This window comes from Phaethon lepturus, unplaced genomic scaffold (assembly GCF_000687285.1).
Source record: "Phaethon lepturus isolate BGI_N335 unplaced genomic scaffold, ASM68728v1 scaffold16451, whole genome shotgun sequence".
Lineage (NCBI taxonomy): Eukaryota > Metazoa > Chordata > Aves > Phaethontiformes > Phaethontidae > Phaethon > Phaethon lepturus.
Window position 1 is genome coordinate 10892 of NW_010519969.1, and position 18228 is coordinate 29119.

Below are 18228 nucleotides of genomic sequence, written 5' to 3' on the forward strand. Positions count from 1 at the left end.
CGTTCAGTGACATCAACAGTCAGTTGTGTCACCGCAGCCTGGAAGTGATTGACATCAGCTTGGACTCTCCTGCACAAAGGGTAGCCCAGAGCACCCAGGGCTGATACAGAAACTCGGGTTATTCTGACGGCTTGAAAGAAAAGTGCAGCTATTTCTCGTTCTAATTAACCCCTTATAGTTAACAGAAAATAGAATTTGCTTTTGAGATATCCTGACTATCGGTGTGAGCTATCAGGCAAGACAAGGTCTGGAAGGAGGACGCGTGCGCAGCATTGCTCAATAGATGACGAACTTCTTTCCGTAACTTTTTAAACTGCATTTTTCCTCACTTGTTTTACAGTGTGTATCTCGGATTCATACAAAGTAATTCCTTGGAATTAAAAGTGAGAGAAATACTTATTCCTTTGGCACCAAAATGAAATCTAGTCCAGGGCAGATGAGTTGTGGTGTGTTCCCTCCCCACCCTCCCGAGCAGGAAATAAGTGAAGATGAAGAAAACGGCCCTAGGAACTCAAATCACATGTCATTGTAGAAATTAATCCATTTTTAGAAATATGGGTTGGTGGAAAGGAAATCAGTTAATTAAGATGACTCATGCTTTGCCCCCAAACTAGGCTGTTCATTTGGCACAAAATGTGTGAGTTTAAGGGGCAGATTTACTACTGTTTGAGCTGCTGGAAAGGTACCAGAAAGCAGAAATAAATCCACAAGAGTCAAAACTTGGCTAAAATGCAGCAAAAAGTTCCACGAGTGTTGGAATTGATGAAGCTCGCTTTCCAGTGGGGTCACGTCTTGTTGCTGAGTGACTTTTAATTGAATTATGCAGAGTTTGCATCACGTGCCTGACGCCGTATTTTACTTCTGGTACCTCAGGCTAGCTTTGCCGTATCCCCAGCGCCATCTCCCATCACACTGCATTCAAGTGCTCCGGTTCTTGTTCCTGTTTTTCTTCCTTCTGCTGCTCTGCAGAAGCTGTTAGGAACTTGGTTCAATTCGGAGCTCAATTCCATGTATTCTTGTTGAATAGCCTGTTGCTGCACCTCACCTACCAAGTGTGCCAAAAGCACCGACTGTTCCTCCCGATGCAGGAGCACCACCTCCGGGAGCGGTTTTGGGACATGCAGGTGCTCCTGGGCCATCTGTTGAACAGGCCGGTTGTCGGAATAGAGTAATTCCGAGAAGCTTCCCCTCCGCCGGGTAGGATTGGATTCGGTGTTCGGGTCTGAACGTTACTAAGGGAACACAGAGTGGATGCGTACGCTTCTGTAGAAGACCCGGCTAAAAGTAAACCACAAGTATTTAATTCTAAAAAAATCAATTTGGAGAGAATGTATTTGTAAGCTAACATTCAAGTCTTGGAATCTAGATTATTTACTACTGGATTTTTTTTTTAATGTTGAATCAAATCAATACACTTAATTTTGTGAAGGTGATGGTGCTCAAGGAGTTTGAGCAACATCTTAACCGAGCTCCTGTCTTCAGTTTATAGGTGTTAAAATTCCATTGATATTTATCACAGATTTCCCTGTTCATATTATAATATGAAGAGAAAATATAATCTAATATTTTTCTAGTATCAAACACAAGCGTATATTGCGTTGTAAGAAGGACTTTGGGGAGATTAAAAAAGGCTAAATGAAACCACGCTTTCAACTTCTCGGATTTGAAGTTCATTTGAAAAAGCAGTTGACCAGAGACGATCATGCCTGAGTGGTCATATTAGTAATAGGTCCCTTGGTATAACTAATGAAGGCGATTATCTGAATTTAACATGTGGCCTTTTTCAGTCTGACTGTTAGGTCCAGATGTTCTCTGATTAACTGTCTAATTGAAGTCTGATTTAACGGTTATGATTGTATCTGGCTTTCTGGACTTCAGGAATTGTAATTTTAGAACTGTTTTCTATGAGTGATGTTATCTTAACTGTAACGGAAGGGAAGAACTCGGACAGTTTCATCCTTTCCTGTGTTGGTTTTGGTTTTGTTTGTTTTTTTTTTTAAGAAGGAGACTTTAAAGATATTAAGGTTTGAAAAGATAATGCTAACAGGTGTCACAAATGAAAGAAAATTCATCTGGGACAGGCTTTGGAAAATCTGGGCACTGTAGGCCTGGGATGTGGGATGGCGTTCCTTCGGATCCTCTGTGCTCCTGTGCGGTGCTGTGGGTATAGGCAGTGGAGGAAAAACGACACGCTATTGACACTTTTTAAAATTAAATAAATAAAAATAAAATCCCACGATAGCTTTAGCGTAGTACTAGCCATAGTTTCCTAGCCCCCAGTCAGATTGTCTCAGGTAATAACATTCTGCTTCCCCAAATTCCGTTTGTAGTGTCGGTTAAATGCATTATTTTTCATTTCCTTCCCTAGACCATGGCCTCGTGCTGCCTGGTGTTGCTGTGCGGTTGTCTTGTTTAACTCCAGCCTTGGTAGCACTCAGTTTTGGATAACGTTTTTCTATTATCACTATTTCTGTTAGTATAACTTCTAACATATTTTGCAAACCTTTTGAATGAAAGTCCTAAAAGCCCCACTAGGTTACTATTAGGCAGAAACTGGTAATAGATGAGACGTATCAGGTATGAAATTATAGATTTACACAGGAATACACATCTTTGTAAGAAAAATTCTTGTATTCGAATAAGATGCTTTAAGAACCAGATACGTAATTCAAATTTCCTGGCTCACATGAGCTTGGAGATGATGTATGTTGTTTGAGATTGTTTTTTTGTTGTTGTAATTAATTGTACAGCTAGATAAATTATACTGTGTTTTAATGATAGAAAGACACTGGTATTAATGAAGTAGAAAATACACATCCGAGTGCTTGGAAAATGATGCCCGGTTTGTTGGGTTTTTTTCTTTCCAATTCTCAGTGCTGCATTTCAATTTGATTTGTTTCAAGTCACAATAAAAACAAGGAAACTCATTACCATCGAGCATGCATTCCACAAAGGGGAATTATGAAAGTTTCTCTCCTATTTTTAGAAGTGAAATTTCCACCAGGTGCATACTGCACTGGTTCATTTAGGAATTACCACTCAAGTGTGCTTCGGACAGCATCTGAACAAAATAGATGCTTGTTTTTTGTACAAAAACGGCTACTGAACAACAGTGGTAAGAAAATACTGGAAGGCACAAAGATAAAATCAAAGCAATTATGTCCAAGTAATAATTTTTAGTAAGTCAAGCAAATGGAATCTGTGGATTTCCCGTGCGTTGTCGAACAGAAGCACTGCACGCAGAACTCGGGGTTTTTGGTGCGGAAGAAGCTGTTTTGGCATCTAGTGGCACAAAAAGGGCACCTCAGCTGCGGGGCCGCCCGCGTGGGACCAGTCCAGCGGCGTAGGCGCTGTACGGGGAGCGCGCGTCTGCTGCCACGACCTCTTCTTTACTCTTGTGCCACTGCTGTCGAGCTGGAAGCTGATCCTGCGTCTGGGCGACTGCTCCTTCCTTGGCGGGCGAGCAGGGAGCTCGCCCCAGCGTCGCGGCTGTTGTGGGAAAGGGAGCTTATCGCTGGAGTCGGCGGAAGAAACAAAGCCAGGTCGGGCCAAAAAGGCTTGAACTCCTTTCCCTTCCCTAGAGCTGGTATCTGTGGTGGGGTAAAAGACAGACCTGGAGAAAAGTTGCCTTATCTGTGACTCTGTTGCCTCTATTAAAAAAATAAAAATCTTACGTTGCTGTTGTGTCACTTAACATTTTATAATTCCCCATTACTTACAGTCTCCAAATTTTCAACGTATACATGTACGTCATGTGTAATTGTTTTCTTCTTGTTATTTAAGGAAAAAACCTTAGGTGTATAGCATCAATTTTTTTTCCTTTTTTTTTCTTCCCAGTTTATAATTTTGGTGGGATGTACTGCAAAGCTCTCTCTATTCATTAAGGAATATGAGTGGTTTTTAATTCATGACATATCTTCCCCCACAGCGCGTTAATTCCACTGTAGAGGTGTTTTTCATAAACATGCAGGATTCTGACTTTAATTTGGAAACTCCGCTGACTTTTTCAGTTTCACCACGTAGGTCTGTTCTGTTTCACGCTGGTTTAGGTACAGGAATGTCGCATTCTGGGAGGGGACCAACTCTAGTACGTGTACACTAGGTTTTGGCTTTATACTGCTATTTCTGGGGACAGTTTGTGGAAATAATGGCGATGAATCATCAGTTAATACCTGTCAAGTCCAGGTAGTCACAAGAATCCTTCAGTATGCACATGTATAGACTCCTATCTTGTTCTTCGGCATCTGAATCCTATTAACAGCTGTCAAAACCTGGTAAACTATTTATATGCTTTCACAATTTGTTTAATTGGATAGTTAGGAAATGGCATACAAGAAAAGCTTTTCTTTTTTCTTTTTTTTTTTTTTCTTTAGTCTGGCTGAACATCTGTAGCATTAGGGGCTCATTATCTCTGAATTGGCATAGCAAATCAGCAGCATCATTAAAATGCCACATTAAGATGATTAAGTTTCTTTGTTATCCAGTTGACTTTTTGCATGTGCTGAGGATTTCATGATTATGACCCCGCTCCTTGTAAAACACTTGAGCAACATCACCCTTTTGTGCCGTTGTCTTTAATAGCTTCTGGTTTTTGTTCTTTGTGCTCTTCATAACACTGCTGGTAAACTTTGCTTAACAACAGTGCAAAACTTACGTTGTTTTCTCTATATTTGATGCCAAGGTCTTGGATTAAATATAGTAATTGGGGGTTTTCCTTCCGAGACTTCCTCCTAGAGAGAACAGCTAAGGTAACACTCTAGCTTGTCCTAATTGTTTGATGCTATTGACTTCTTTTTTTATTCGTGCATTTTATAGAACATATACAAGCGCTGTTCATGTGGTGACTCAGTCTGAAGTTGCCACCACAGCTTTATTTTGGATTTTTTCCAGAACCCATTGTTTTTACAGTGTTTCAGGTGAAACAAAAATATTACTCTGGAGTACGTCTTTCATCTTGTAATCATCTCCCCAGGAAATGAAACCATGTGCATCAGCCTTAACGCATCACACTGGTACTTTGTTGTGTAAAATCAACTTTTTTTTCTGCAGTATATATTACCTTCATGAACTGCCTCAAGAAAAATAGTTACCTGGGTTGGACACCGTGAATGTTTTTTTCCTCTTACAACCTCTTTACTTTCCTCAGCATAGAAGAGACGACAGCGCTTCTTTTTTTTTTCAACTGGGGGAACTTTGTTAGTGTTGTTAGGGATAATTGTGTTTTTCCTCAGTTAAATTTCCCTTTTCTACTTGAAGTTACAGCCAGCTTGCTCTTGGTTAAGGCGGACCAGCCTGGAAACTCCCTAGTCTCATTAAAATATGTTGATATGATTTTTAAGTGACAGATACAAACCTTTCCACACAGCTGCCAATCTCCTGATCTCACGGCATTCCCTGTGCATGCCAGTACACAGAGCAAAAGTCAGGGCTGAAAGAGGAGTTTGGTTGCTTCAGACCTTTGCGACCACTTGGTGAATTTTAGGCTGACCTGTACTGAGCCGGCTTTTCCTCAGCCTGCTTTGTACCAAAGCTTTCTTAGGTATTGCTGTCAGGAAGGCAGAGTAGACTCTAGCAATAACAGGCGTGTCGGGACAGAAAAGTTCCAACCCTTCTAAGGTTTATTTGGTTAAAAAAAGCCTCTTCCCCAGTGGCTTCTGCTGTCTGTTGTTCTCGGCCATCAGAAGGTGAGTTTTTCCGTTGAGGTTCTTCAAATGCCTACACGCAAACTGCAAAGCACTCGAGCTTTGGTGGGATATCGCTGCCAGCTGGAGTGGCGGTGGTGGAAAAGCCTTCATGGAGCTGGGCTGCGTCCTTCTCTCTTACTATAAGAGAACGCAAGTACCCCAAGCAGTCAGCGTGCAATGTGGAAAATGCAGAGGTCATCATTTTCCGCAGTGGAACCATAGGATGGCTTGCCCAGTTTGTGCCAGTCAGCAAGTGCTCGCCATGGGGAACTCAAACCAGCGTTCATGCTGCGCTGCATGAGCACTGGCGCAGCTCTGTAAAAGAGTGAAAAGCTGTGAGCCATGAACTTGTGGTGAGAAACAGTAGAAAAGGGTAGAGAAGTCTTCTCAGCTGGAGGTTACAACTAGTCCTCCACTGCTAAGCGACTGCATTTGATGCAGACAAAAGGTGAGATGTTAAGAAGAAAGTGGGAATTGAAATTGTTTCTGAAAGTACCAACAAGGTGCAGCTGCAGTGTGTACTTCCTTTTACCATGCTGTGCAGGATGTAGCAAATTATTTTGGAACTGCCTCCTTTTGAGAGGGAAAAAAACAACCAACCAACCGAAAAACCTTTTTTTTTTTTTTTTTTTTTTTTGGAAGAGAGATTCTGTTGAAAGCTGCTTTCAGCAACTGGCAATAATTTTTCCTTAGAGTGATGGAAATGGATGCATAAACTAATTTTGAAGGAGTCTTGATAGCAGGATCACCCTCGCACCCTCAGACGTGAAGTTGGCAGCAGAAGGTACTTGCAGAGGAAACCCTGTTTCAGTGGAAGCAGGAATCCCCGGGATGTGAAGCAGAGCTGGTACCGGAGAAGGTGCAGATTAAAATGGCCCATTTGTAGGTGAATCTAGACCTCCCTGCGACCCTCTCGGCAAACACCCAAACCTGCCTGAGCTCTTCAGGGACCAGGGCTCTCAGTCCTGATACCAAACTCTAAAAAAACCTCCAGGACGGGGGGATAAAAACACACCGTACGGGGGAAAAAGCCACCTTTCTGTGGATACCACCATCTGGGGAGAGCACCAAGAGGGACCTCGGAGTACTCCGCACTGCCGTGGGTTCTCGCATAGGATGAAGAAGGTATCAGCCAACTGTTTCTTCCACCTCACTCCAACCCAAGCTAATATAGATCGGGTGGGCTTAGTGCAAACATTTAGGATAGAGGAGTGATTTTATCACCAAAATACAATTGAAAATTTTGATTTCCTGAAAGTATTAGTTGCCAGATCTTTATTTTTCAGTGCTGCGTTTATGTTGCCGCCTCATTTTCGCCGTCACCCAGTGTTTGTTCTCGGCATTTGATGTGGTTTATTACTCAGAACCAGAGCTAATGCGTATTCCGCAGTCCATGTTCTGTACTTTGGAGAAAGGACAAGTGGTCAAGTGCCATATTTAACCGTCTAATCCTCAATTTGAGAGAGGAGCAGGTGGCCATGAGAACAATACTTTCAAACAGGAAACTTTTTTATCTCGGTGCTTTTCTTCGCTTGGTAGCTTGAGGCATAACTCACGTTTCAGCCATAGCCGGGCTCTCGTCCAGATGGAAAAGTCAGCTTTAAGCAGAAAAAAAGCTGTCCTGTCGGTGTGTAAGGATTTTAATGACAAGTGCTGGTAGTGCTGGAGTTAATAGTGGAAATTCAGCAACGTAAGTTGGGAATCATCAGCTGTTTATACAGTGTGACCAATTTGCTTATATTTTTACATGGGAGCATTATTGTTAGTAAATTATTAGCTACTCGTCACGTTCTCCTCTTGCCATGCAATTGCATTCATTTAAGGCAACGTCTTTGGTTTTCTCTGGCCGTGGCTACAGGTCCAGGAACCTGTTCAAAGGCCGTGGATGCTGATCTTCATGAGTCTTTGGGTTCTTTGCCACATACTCGTGATGTGGCCTTGGACTAATCTTTTAACGTTTCTGGGATACATTTATTTATCAGGAAATCTTTACCCTTCCTCTGCTATTTTTACTCACATAGAAACCTTACGATACAGGTATCAAGATTATCAGATGCTCCTCACACATTTGGGATCCTTGGATAAAAATTGCAATTTGCAAGTGAAAATTAGGATTATTGATTAGGTTTAACTGGTGAGAATCTATAGCATGGGAGCACTGGAAGGCTTATACTGGATCAGACATATTTCAAGCACCAGAGGTTCCACAGGAAGATATAAGTATCCTTTTTAATTTTTGTCTTTCTGTATTTCCAATTCACAGGAACAGCCCGAGACAGTAATTTCTATAGGCTAATTGTGAGTTGTGGGAATAAGTGTTTGCTTTTGTATCCCGTATAGTACCCTGTAATTGCAGGAGAAGTTTGTACTGTATTATACTTTTATAATCTGTAGAAGGAAATTATCCATCAAAGGTAATTAACAGCAGGTCAATATTTTTAAAGGTTATCTCACTGTGAGTATCATTAAGTGTACACGACCCATGAAGATTCATGTCTCAACTGCATTTCTTCATCTTTGGGTGTTTAAGTAAAACTTCTAGGAAGATTGATTATGTAATTTTATGTAATTTTTGGTGATTTTTTTTTCCCTCAGATAGCCAATTGTGTCTAAGATGAGCATTTTTTCACATTTGTGCTTTCTTTTACCTGCAGATGATGTGGTTAAAGTGAAAGGTGAATACAGTGAAAGAGAGGAGAGTGCTTTAAATTCAGAGCCTATGGAAAACCCAGAAGAATCTGAAATGCCTTACACCTATCCCAGACAATATAATGACTATGAAAGCATTAAACTGGAAAGACATTCTGGTTCATATGACAACGTCAGGCCAGCTAGTGGAAAAATGAATTGCGATATCTGTGGATTAGCCTGCATTAGCCTCAATGTCTTGATGGTTCATAAGCGTAGCCACACTGGTAAATATCCCTATATTATTCTTGTAAGAGCTGAATACTGACAGGATAATAATTTGTAATCTAGATTACTTATTTTAAAAAAGGATACCAAAATCAGGATTTCCTTGTTCTGTCCTTGATGCCACATGTTATCTTTAGCAAGTGACTCACTTTTCTGTGCCTCACTTTACCCACCTTTCTTCTTATCAGGGTCGAATGTTAGCAAAACCATGTTTGTGAGGCATTTTAAGAATTTTTGGATGAAAGGCACTATGTAACTTAAGTATTTCAGGCACAAAATGCAAGTTAGATTGGTTTTGTGCTGCCATTTCCAGTCTGTATATGCATTTCTCTTTGTGCTATACGTTGGCAACAAACCAATGAGCATCTTAGATTTTGACTTGCAGTAAGACAAGCCTACTTTTTTTTTTCTAAAAATTGCTAGCTTGTTGGAATCAGCCTCCTCCGGAACACTCATTTCCATGGAAAAACTGTACAGTGTTTTCCATAGTTGTGCATATGTTACAGGAAGCTCTGATACCAGAGCTCCCACTGAAGTCAACGGAAGGGCTGTGCGTGTTTCTATAGAAAGGAATTGATCCAGTATCTCATTCTTTCCTCTTCCAAAAAGGAAAGGGTATGAGGATAGCATGATACCCACGTAACCATTAAATGTCCTTTTTTGTATGTCATTTTAAGGTGAACGGCCATTCCAGTGTAATCAGTGCGGAGCTTCCTTTACTCAGAAGGGTAACCTCCTCCGCCACATTAAACTACATACAGGGGAAAAACCTTTTAAATGTCATCTTTGCAGTTATGCCTGCCAAAGGAGGGATGCGCTAACAGGTCACTTAAGGACACATTCTGGTAAGTGACTTCAAAGACACTTCATGTGTTTGAGATGTGTGTCACTAGGACACTAGGCGTGGAAATAAAGAGTCAGTCAGCAAAGTTTGCTCAGCCGGTCTGGTTTTGAAGAGTCGACAAGTAGCAGTGACCACTTGCTCTGCCCGCTGTGCTGATGGAACCGTCTCGGGACTCAACTAATGCAGAGAGAGCGCGCGGGGAAACCCGCCGTCACAGCTGTGTGCTGTGAGGAACGGCCAGCCTCCGTACCTGCTTGCACAAAATAACACCTCGGTCTTTTCAAACGAGTGGAGCTAGCTATGCCAGCGAGCTCTGAATTTGAGGAGTAGCGTGAAGACATGCTTTGCTGGGACCTCCTTCCGTTCCTATCCTCAGCTGTCAGGAGAGCTCTAGGGGCATCAGCCAGGACAGCGTGACTCTATGGCCGGTTAACGCCTCGCTGTTGTGTAGTGCCTTTCATCTGAATGTCTTAACATGCTCAACAAATGCCAGTGGTTTTTCTCAAGGCTGGTAGGATGTTCCAGCCGTTCTACAGATGGGAGAAATGGAGGCACAGAGCTGAGGTGACTCGAATAACAAGCCAGGTATGAACTGATTAATCGTAGTCTCCCCGGTTCTGCAAGAGCCAGGTTGTGCTTACTCTTTGATTTGTGTATATCCTGTGTTATACAGGGGCCTAGAAAGAAAACGTTTATTCTAAATGATAGATGTTATCTCTGCACTGCACTTTACAGAAAAAAAAGTTCAACCTCACGAAGAATCAAAGTTAGAAATGAGATTATCTGACATGGATAAATGAGATTCTGATGTAATCGAGACCCAGCACAGTGGTGGTGACGGTCCCCCACCAGCACAATGCTAAAAACATCATGCTTCCAACACATCGTGTGGTTATTGTGACTCAAGTTTTAAGAGCTGGCTTATTAAACAGTATAAAGAAAATCTCTTCAAGTGAATCACATAAATAAGTGAACAATTGCACTAGCAGTTGGGAGTATGGTCTTTTTGCGCAGAACACAACGCAAGGCTGGTTACATTTGCACTGCACAGGCGTGGTATTTTGCCTGGGTGCGTTAGAGGATGTCTGCTCACAAGACAGTGACGAGATTATTTAGGAAGTGCTTGTGAATGAGGCACTGGGAAAGGCTGTGTGGATGTCTTGAGTTTCAAACAGGTTTACTTTAGCTTAAATGAGTTACAAATATAATTCGCTTTACAGTAAATGCCTTTGGCAATTAAATGAGCCTCACGTATGGTTTTGGTTTGGTTTAACTTCATCAGTTTTGTGAAATCCTTGAAAAATTCCGTACGGACAGGTCAGGCAGTTCGGGCCGTTGCAGTCCCGGTTTAGCAATGGTACAGTTGGTCTTCCCTCGGGAAGTTATGCCAAGAAAAGCTGCCAGCTCGAACAGGGCTCTAGGAACCTGAGCTCCTGGGAACAGTGTCTAATTGTAAGTCCTCTTCTCTTCTGACGCTGAGCTTAGGGGATGAAGAGGAGCTCTCTGTGTCCGGTGGGTTTCACCCTTCTGTAACCCTAATTTTGTGATGATTACAGTGCTCGTAAACTTAACAGAAATGTAAAGCATTCTCCATGGGCTGCATACATGCTACCAGTAACTATATACTTGAATGTCGGCGAGAGAGTGTTTTTGTAGTCTCTCGTGGTTATTTTATACTGCGCTCTTATTTTTCTAGTGGAGAAGCCATACAAATGTGAGTTTTGTGGAAGGAGCTACAAGCAAAGGAGCTCATTAGAGGAGCACAAGGAGCGGTGCCGTACTTACTTGCAGAATGCTGGCATGTGCGAGGCTGGTGAGTTTATCACGTTACAGCGGTTTTGGTGTTTTGGTACATTACAATGCTTAAAAAAGGGCATCTGGTAAGCTGTTAATTCACAGCCTGAGAACAGTTTTTACTGCAATCCTTTTCAGTAACCTAAGGGGCTGTAACATCTTACAGAAGGGTCTGGTTTAATGCATCCCTCAGGCAACTAGTTAAAGAATGTGTTTATTTTAATCACTTTTTTATTTCACAGTTACTTTGAATAAAACATCCAAAACACCTTGCACGCAGCATTTCTGTAGGTGACGCTCACAGTAAGTTAAATTATTCCTAGATTAATGCTGTTATGTGGCTTATTTTATTGGATGAGTTGATGCCCATGGTTGTTAAAAACAGTTGTTCACATGCCTCAGTCCGTTTGGTGCTTCCTTTTCTATCGAATAAGAACTGTTGGTCAGAATTGGTTAGAATTTGCAGAATTTTTAGTGGCGTTGAATCGAGGGCATGGAAGAGGGGCAGTATCCCGAAGATCACTGATAAATCAGCTTAGGATGTAGTGAGAGGTAAGAGACTTCTTTAAGTATAGAACTGTCTTTGAAAAAGGCTGAAGGTAAAAGGTATCAAAACACAGTTTTTCTTATTTTCCTTTTCACAGTCTCAGTGCTGCAGTTCTGAAAATACTCTGGTGAAAAAGAACTGCCGTAATCTTTGAGCCTGCTTCACCTGAGTATTTCCTAAAATGAACTTGTGTGATTTAAGTCCCACAATACACCAGTAAGCCAGGAAAGAATTACTTTTCCCATGCAGAGTCAGGGAGTGGTTGTGACCTCCAGAAAGGTTATACGACTAATCTATAGCAGAGCTGAGGCTACAATTTCAGAATTCAGCTTCCCATTCTTTTGCTATGCAGCCTTCAAAAACCAAACAATAACTTTAAGGACTCCAGCACCCTAGTTTTGACCATGACTTTCAAATAGAATTTTCTTTTCAAGGAAAAGCTTAAAGTGAGTTTTCAGAGAAGAAAACTAAAATGTACAAATATACTTAGAGAGATGACGATGTTTAGCAAGGCCCTTTAATAATAATAATTAAAAAAAGGTATTTAGTGATACGATTATCAAGCAAAGATTCTGCAGGCAATCATCACAAAAACCTGAAAACCACTGTGAAGAGCCATTGAATTACGATGATAACGATGTGGGTACAAGAGTCTTTACCCTGTGCAGGGTGTGTAGGTTGGTGTATCTGTATCAAGTGTTATGACACAAGCACACACAAAAACTGCCATAAAGAAACAATGATTTAACGAAGTTAGAGCTTTATAGTTTTTTGTGGGCTATTTTCTTTTCAGCAAATGGCATGTTTTTTTGAGCATGAGTAAAAGTAAATGGTTATCAGAACGTCAGCAAGTTTTGGTTTTCATGAGAACCCAATACATATTGTAACTGTGGGTTTATGTCACAGTACATACTCCCATGATGGCAATTGCTCCGAGATATCCAACCACGTGAAAATGGAAAACATGATACCTACTATAGATTTCTGCTTTTAAATGATTCTCAGGGTTTATATTCATTTCAGGATAGCAACATTTCACTTCGCCAGAATCTGCTGTGTAGTCCTTACTGCAGTAGTACAGTATGCCTTAAATTGGTCACAGAGGAAACGTAAATTTCCAGTGCGACACGGCGTGGCTGCGCCCCATGCCTTTAAGACCTTCACACTTTTAAAAATATTGCAGTGTTTTTAGTGGAGTAGTAAGTTTTGAAAAACAGAAACTCCCGTCTTGCTGAGGCATTTCCATTCAATTCTCTGGTATCAGAACCGTGTTAGATGACAGAATCAGAGAGAGGGGAGGCTGGAAAGGACCTCAGGAGGTCATCTAGTGCATTTGATTTGGTTTTTTCCCCATTTTGCACTTGTGTTTAGTGAGCATTGTTTTTTGATTTCTGGCCATTTTCCTAGTTAGCTGCATCACTTTGTATGTTGGTACTTCTCCGAAGTCCTTGCAACTTTCTCACATGGAGCCATCTCTAAGCACAAGCATGCTCTGCATGCCGTCCTCTAATAATTAATTCAAATATTGAAAAGCATCAGGACCGTAGTAACCATTCTGGTTGCTTTTCAGTACGAGGTTTGCATGTTCCAAATGTAGCAGTGTGGAAATATTTCTGAAAGACAGGTTTATGTAACAATATTGTTGGAGCGTTCTTCAGTCCCTGATAACAATCTCTGGTCACGTTGTTCTCATTGCACAATAACCCACCTCTCTGTTCCATTCTCCATTATTTAGTGACCACACAGAGATGCTACAGGAAGCAATGCCTCTAATTTGAGCTCTGCTTTGTACTTTAGGGGTTTGTTAACGATGCCCACATGTTCTAAAAATTATACTCGCATTTATGGTGTGACAGAAACCACACTATGGAAACAACTCGGTACAGCCTAAGTGATCGTGTGTTCATGCTCTGGGCTCGAAGAAGAGTATTCACTCTCTGTACATCTACAGGATGACATGCTGGCTAGATGACAGCGCTGTTTTAGGGAGGTGGCTCGTCACCCAGTGATTACAAGAAAACATAAGTAGTCATTCATAATGAATAAATCACATTTGCACAAAAATTCTCTTCTGGAAGCGTTTTATAAACTTAAGATCACAACTGAAATGTACACACCGCTGAGGTGGGCAACAGTACTCGGAAGCACCACAGAGACATCTCAGGTGGTGATCAGGGAAGGCCATCATCGGTCGCTAGTCCTAGCTAAGCAGGAGATGGTGACCCAAGCTTAAGAGTGGTCAGGACATTGGAGCTAAGCCCCATCCTACTGCCTTGTAAAGTCCCATGGTTAGGAGCTTGACTTGCCAGGTGATTCCAGAGGCACATGCGAGGGCACTGGCCGCATCGGAGCAAGAGGGAAGAGGGTGATTTATTTGGTCTGCAGAGTTCCTTTCGGCGTCCTTAGAGTTTCTGTTGTTTTCTGGCCATGCAGTTGAACCATCAGAAGTATTTAGCTTGCAGGGCATTTCAAGATCACAGGCTGAAATAGGTTAAGTGCTTTGGAAGTCTAGATTTTCTTCGTAACTGTTCTTTTTTTCTCAGTGTAACTTTGAGCAAAGCACTTGACCATTTCTGTCAGTCCAGCCTGAAATTTATTTTTAGATGCATGTTATAGTGAGATAATTAGGTCTTTAAACTAATGTCACGATGTGCCCTGGAGTCATCCAGTGGGTAAGGTAACTGAAGAGGGAGACAGGGCATGATTATTTCTCTCTGTTTGAGAAGCCTTTAGAGAATTTTGTGCTTAAAAAATGTTTCCCAAATACTAAGTATTATTCTTGGATTGTTTAATAAGTGATCCAGAAGAAAGAAGTGGGTGAGATAATTTTAAGTTGAGAGCACTGGTGTGGGAGAGAACCACCTGTGTCTCAACGAGAGCAGATACTGTTTCCCTAAGGCTGTATTATGAAGACATTGTCAAAGACCTTTTGAGGCCCATAAATAGAGATTATTTTTTTTTCTTTAGGAAAAAATGGCCGTTAGCAAGGAGTGTAAAATCTTAATGTGAAAGAAAAGACCCTAAGCGTTAAAACAAAACGGCAGACAGACATCAAGCTGGAAGATTGATACTTGCAGATGTCCCAGAACGTATTATGTAGGTCAGTAGTTAGTGTCTCTTCAGCAATCTCGTCTGAGTAAAGACTATTGTTACCTCTGCAGGAAGCCGCTTGTCTGCCCTCTTGACACTAATTTAATGAAGTTCCCTTGGTGGCACATAAATAACATTGACAAGACAAGTAGTCACTGATACGCTACGTGTAGCTCCCGGCGTGTTCCTAGGGCTGGCTAGGAGGACTTATGGAAACGTCGGTCTTTGAGTTCTGTCAGAAGATAGAGAAAAAGATTCTGAAAACGTGAAATTAAAGTTTTAATGGAACATGAGTACAACTCATGAAGTTTGAGACTGAGAAAAAGAGGAACTAGAAGAACAAAATAAGAAAAATGAAGAACTGGTAGGGACCAGGGAGCTGCTTTTATGACATGAATGAATGAATGGTGTTTTCTCTCTTTTTTTTTTTCTTTACACCATAAATTTTTGAATATACAGCACTGTTTGTATTATTATCTTGTTCAGGGTAGTTGTGGGTTGTTGGGGTTTTTTAAATTTAAATGACTGTTATTAATGACTTGTGCAGTGATCCTGTCAAGATCACAAGCTTTCTGGGTTGGGAATAGTTCAAACCTTGAACTGCAGTTATCTAAAGATGTTAGAAAGAGCTCAGAAAGCATATTCCAGTTTTTAGAGCATGAAGATTAAACAGAAGTTCTGAAATTAAAAATCCCATAATATTATTCTCAAGAATTAACTAGAGCTTCTGGCCAAAATCCAAACAGATGATGATGTTCTGCCTACCAAACTTTCCCTTACAGTTTCAACTTAATCTGATGTTTTGCCTCACTTTATGTAAACTGTTAGGTAGTGTCTTGGCGTTTCACGCTGGAAGCAGGGGCATGTTAGCAGTTGATGAGTATATTTATGTATGTCTGTAAACATACTGGAGTAATTTGGAGGAGAAGTCAGACTGGAAAGCGGTGTGTTAGTACCTTTAAGGCATTGGCACGCATGCCCTCTGTGGCTGTGGTTATCATGGAGATCATGGGCTTCGAGCCGGATGAGACGGGACGGGGCAGCGCTGGGCTGAGCCCTATTATCCCATCCATCCTGAGTCATATTCGTAGCTGGTATTTGTGGCGTCGAGTACTTCTGAGGCACTTTACCTTTTCAAAATGCTGAACAAACATGAACAAATAGTTCTGGCTGAGGTTTGGTGAGTCATGGTTTGTGCTGACTGAAACTCATATGGTATCAATAACAGCAGTAATAAGTAAGGAGTGACTGAATTTTATCGGGAAATGCTGCACACTAAGCTACGGAAGGATGATGCTGCATTTTTATCGCTTGCTGTGCTTAGCAAACTGCAATTTAAGTCCAATACTTAATAAAACTGCATGTAGCAGGACTGAAGTGATTGTATCATTTTCCTCTGGCATTACTTCTCTCTCCTGTAGATTATGTTTCGTATATTTAGGCATGCTGGTGCAATAGTACAATAACACAGCAGCCAGGATTCTTTCACGGTGAGATCTGACCTTTTGTATTACCTTGGGAAAGTAACTTACCCTTCCTTGTCTTCGTTTTCCTCTATGTAGACACCAACTCGTAAAGGCACGGGCGGTCTCCTAAAATATGTCCGGTTTTCACCACAGTGGTCCCTAATGCTGAAACTCTTAGTGCTACTTTTTAATATAAAAATACCGCTACCGATACTTGCTCTTCAGGCGAGAGCAAGCTTTCTGGGGGGAAGCCGCAGCGGTTATATTCGGTATTAGTCTGGCAGTAGTGATATGAGGTGGCAGTCCTTCAGCTTGGCTGATCCAGCTCAAAAGCCTGCACAGCCTCCACGAGGTGAGAGCAAGCAGCAATTTCCGTGAAATGAAGGGCACTGGTTAGCAGGGCTAAAGGAGAGCTCTGGAAAACGGTGACCTCCTTAAGGCAGTCAGTGGCCCAGTCTCGAGGGAGTGATCGTAGGGCACACGTACTTTCCCTAAAACTAGACATTCTGGAGGTTGTAATGAGCTTTAAAATGCCTAATGCTAATGCTTGCAAGTGTGCCTTTTTTAATTAGTTTTGGCCGGAGCATTTAGGAGAAAAAATTAAGTGATAATGACACCTCAAAAAAAGGAGACGTGAATATTGAAAGTTTATATTATTTTTATTTTAATGGAACATTGATATATTTTATACACGTTTCTTAGTGATTAGTTAAGAGACATCTACGTATGACTGATATCTAAAAAGTGTAGCAAGAGCCGTAAGTATCTTACATTGGAGTTCTGAAGCACTGTGTCAGTCTGCAGGTGTCACACAGTCTTACTCAGAATAAAAAAAGAAAGGCTAAGAGAGGTTCTATCTCCATCTACATTTTGTAACCAACCCTTCCAGCCAGTTTATTTTACACTTCCTCTTGCTGATGAAGACGCTGGGTTTGTTTGGTTTATGCTCTCCTTGCATGAGCTCGGGACTGCAAGATTAGTGCCTGTTGTGTGCTTGGTTCCACTGACCGCAACTGGTGCCCAAGACGCAAAGAGCAAGAACGACAGAAAAAGCAAAACAAGTTTACATCAGATCTCCAAACTGTTTCCTCCCAGTTAGTGTGGCAAACTCCGGAGATTAAACCATTCATCTCTTCCTTTTTTTTTTTTTTCTTCTTTTTTTTTTTCCTTTTCACCTACGTGTTGTGTTTTTTGTTGTGTTTTTTTTTCTTTTCACATTTTCCAAACTAGCGAGCGTGGAGGCAAGGCACATCAAGGCAGAGATGGGGAGTGAAAGAGCACTTGTGCTGGACAGGCTAGCAAGCAACGTGGCAAAGCGAAAAAGCTCAATGCCTCAGAAATTTATTGGTAAGAACAAAAAACCTTTTCATGTGCAACAGTTAAATATGTGCAAGTTGGTAACCTGCAGTAAAATGCCTCTGCTTGTTTTAAATATCCTTTTCAAGTTTCTAGTCTAATCTAATACAAAAGAATATAAATAAAGTAACTTTGATTATTCTGATGTATTTTTAGTGATTTGTTGTAGGATTTTGATTGTAATAAGAATATATTCTGTTAGATACTTAAACTGGATGGCAGCTACTGTTGTGTTTTGTGTCTATTTGTGTAGGCAATTTCTAAATATATTTTATGAGCTTCCATGTGTTGTTTTCTGTACCTGTGCATTTGAAATGTTCTCTGCTAGGTTCTTTGCAGGAAAAGAACAGGAAGGCTTAATGCTGCTTAAGAGCTGGGTGCTCTTTCTAGTCAGCAGGAGTCGAAGATACTTGCAGGATGCATGTGTGGAATAAGACCTAAAGACAGAAAAGTATTGGATTTCTGTTAGTAAAAAAGAATTTGAATACGATTAAAAAATATCAAATCCTTTCTTGTGGTAATTTAAGCAAC

The 18228-nt window shown here is 41.2% G+C and overlaps 1 protein-coding gene across 1 annotated transcript in view; it reads left to right on the forward strand.

The window, feature by feature from the left end:
* LOC104628593 (zinc finger protein Aiolos-like) overlaps positions 1 to 17688 on the forward strand; it is a gene marked incomplete at its 3' end in the record, with an annotated part of 23822 nt that extends 6134 nt beyond the window's left edge. The window contains exons 3-6 of the mRNA XM_010297236.1: positions 8339 to 8599; positions 9278 to 9445; positions 11141 to 11257; positions 17572 to 17688. Coding sequence (XP_010295538.1) covers positions 8339 to 8599; positions 9278 to 9445; positions 11141 to 11257; positions 17572 to 17688 — 663 coding nt within the window. The remainder of the gene's footprint in view (positions 1 to 8338; positions 8600 to 9277; positions 9446 to 11140; positions 11258 to 17571) is intronic.
* Between the last annotated feature and the right edge of the window lie 540 nt (positions 17689 to 18228).